This window comes from Staurois parvus, unplaced genomic scaffold, assembly GCF_062004578.1.
Source record: "Staurois parvus isolate SC_StPar_1 unplaced genomic scaffold, SC_StPar_1.0 ptg002293l, whole genome shotgun sequence".
Taxonomy (NCBI): domain Eukaryota; kingdom Metazoa; phylum Chordata; class Amphibia; order Anura; family Ranidae; genus Staurois; species Staurois parvus.
The window spans coordinates 70,001-72,089 of NW_028320089.1; the positions used below are offsets into that span (position 1 = coordinate 70,001).

The following is a 2,089-nucleotide window of genomic DNA, read 5'->3' on the forward strand; positions in this document are numbered from 1 at the left end:
GGCCAATATTACCCCCAGCAGGCCCCGCTCTGGCCAATATTACCCCCAGCAGGCCCCGCTCTGGCCAATATTACCCCCAGCAGGCCCCGCTCTGGCCAATATTACCCCCAGCAGGCCCCGCTCTGGCCAATATTACCCCCAGCAGGCCCCGCTCTGGCCAATATTACCCCCAGCAGGCCCCGCTCTGGCCAATATTACCCCCAGCAGGCCCCGCTCTGGCCAATATTACCCCCAGCGGCCCCGCTCTGGCCAATATTACCCCCAGCGGCCCCGCTCTGGCCAATATTACCCCCAGCGGCCCCGCTCTGGCCAATATTACCCCCAGCGGCCCCGCTCTGGCCAATATTACCCCCAGCGGCCCCGCTCTGGCCAATATTACCCCCAGCGGCCCCGCTCTGGCCAATATTACCCCCAGCGGCCCCGCTCTGGCCAATATTACCCCCAGCGGCCCCGCTCTGGCCAATATTACCCCCAGCAGGCCCCGCTCTGGCCAATATTACCCCCAGCAGGCCCCGCTCTGGCCAATATTACCCCCAGCAGGCCCCGCTCTGGCCAATATTACCCCCAGCAGGCCCCGCTCTGGCCAATATTACCCCCAGCGGCCCCATTCTGGCCAATATTAGCCCCAGCGGCCCCGCTCTGGCCAATATTAGCCCCAGCGGCCCCGCTCTGGCCAATATTACCCCCAGCGGCCCCGCTCTGGCCAATATTACCCCCAGCGGCCCCGCTCTGGCCAATATTACCCCCAGCGGCCCCGCTCTGGCCAATATTACCCCCAGCGGCCCCGCTCTGGCCAATATTACCCCCAGCGGCCCCGCTCTGGCCAATATTACCCCCAGCGGCCCCGCTCTGGCCAATATTACCCCCAGCGGCCCCGCTCTGGCCAATATTACCCCCAGCGGCCCCGCTCTGGCCAATATTACCCCCAGCGGCCCCGCTCTGGCCAATACAACCCGGCCCCGCGCTAACCAATACAACCCCTCCCTGTGGCCCTGCTCAGGCCAATAAAATCCCTCCCTGCGGCCCCACGCTGGCCAACACAACACCTCCCCGCGGCCCTGCGCTGGCCAATTCAACCCTCCCGCAGGCCCCGTGCTGGACAATACAACCCCCCTCCGCGCTGGACAATATAACCCCCCGTGGCAGCCAATACTACCACCCCACGGCCACGCGCTGGCCATACAAAAATTGAAATCAGCCCACTGAAATCTTGGTCATTCTGCCACGAAGATCTTTGCTTAAGCATTTACTGTTATAGGGCGACAACACTGTTCCAACTTTGCTCCTGCATGGTCACCGTGTCACATGGCCTTCTGATGGCAACAACAAGCGGCCATTTTAACGAACATTAGGCTATTATCGCACTGCTCCATTGAAAAAAATACATCCTAAACCTAAATGCGTTTGTGTTGCATTTTTCCCCACTGGACAAAGCGCTTCCCACAGATGTGGTTCCCTTTCACTTCAATGGGGAGGTGAGTTTTTTTTTTTTTAACTGACCAAATATACCCCAAACACGTGGCCAGCAGGAATGTTTACACCACAACGGAAGTACAACACACCAGTGTGAAGACATACATGGAATTTAAAGGGAAGCATTTTTCTTTAGCTTTTCTGGCACTTATTTTTTTTTTTTTTCAAAAGCACCTCAAAACCGGTTCAGTGTGAAAGCCGCCTTACAGAGGCATGGTACGCCGTTGTCACCATCAGGAAACCCGTCCTGAGAGACGTCATGCACCAAAAAGGGGAGGGATGGCGGCTCCCCCACCCTCGGTCCACACTTACACAAAGAGGTCATCCCGCTCCATGATGTGGCTCAGCATTTCATCCATCTGGAAGATCTTGTGAAAACGGTGATTGTAGACATCCGTCACCACCATCTGTGAATCGGACAAACGCAGGGCGATAATGTCATTAGGGCTCAGAAAAGAAGACAACCGCCTCCTGTCTCCTACCGACACATTCTGCCCCCTACTGGGGAGTATGGAAGATGCTCTATGATCAAGTAGGGGAGAAATTTGTCATCCGGAGGCATGTGGTGTCCTTATTTCCATTGAGTTATTTTTAAGCTATTGAGGCTACCGGCTTA

General features: G+C 56.9%; 1 protein-coding gene across 1 annotated transcript in view; it reads right to left on the reverse strand.

Annotated features, from left to right (window-relative positions):
* LOC149431325 (ubiquitin carboxyl-terminal hydrolase 4-like) overlaps positions 1-1,880 on the reverse strand; it is a 15,923-nt gene extending 14,043 nt beyond the window's left edge. Inside the window, exon 1 of the mRNA XM_089665664.1 lies at positions 1,786-1,880. Coding sequence (XP_089521790.1) covers positions 1,786-1,880 — 95 coding nt within the window. The remainder of the gene's footprint in view (positions 1-1,785) is intronic.
* Positions 1,881-2,089: the final 209 nt, after the last annotated feature.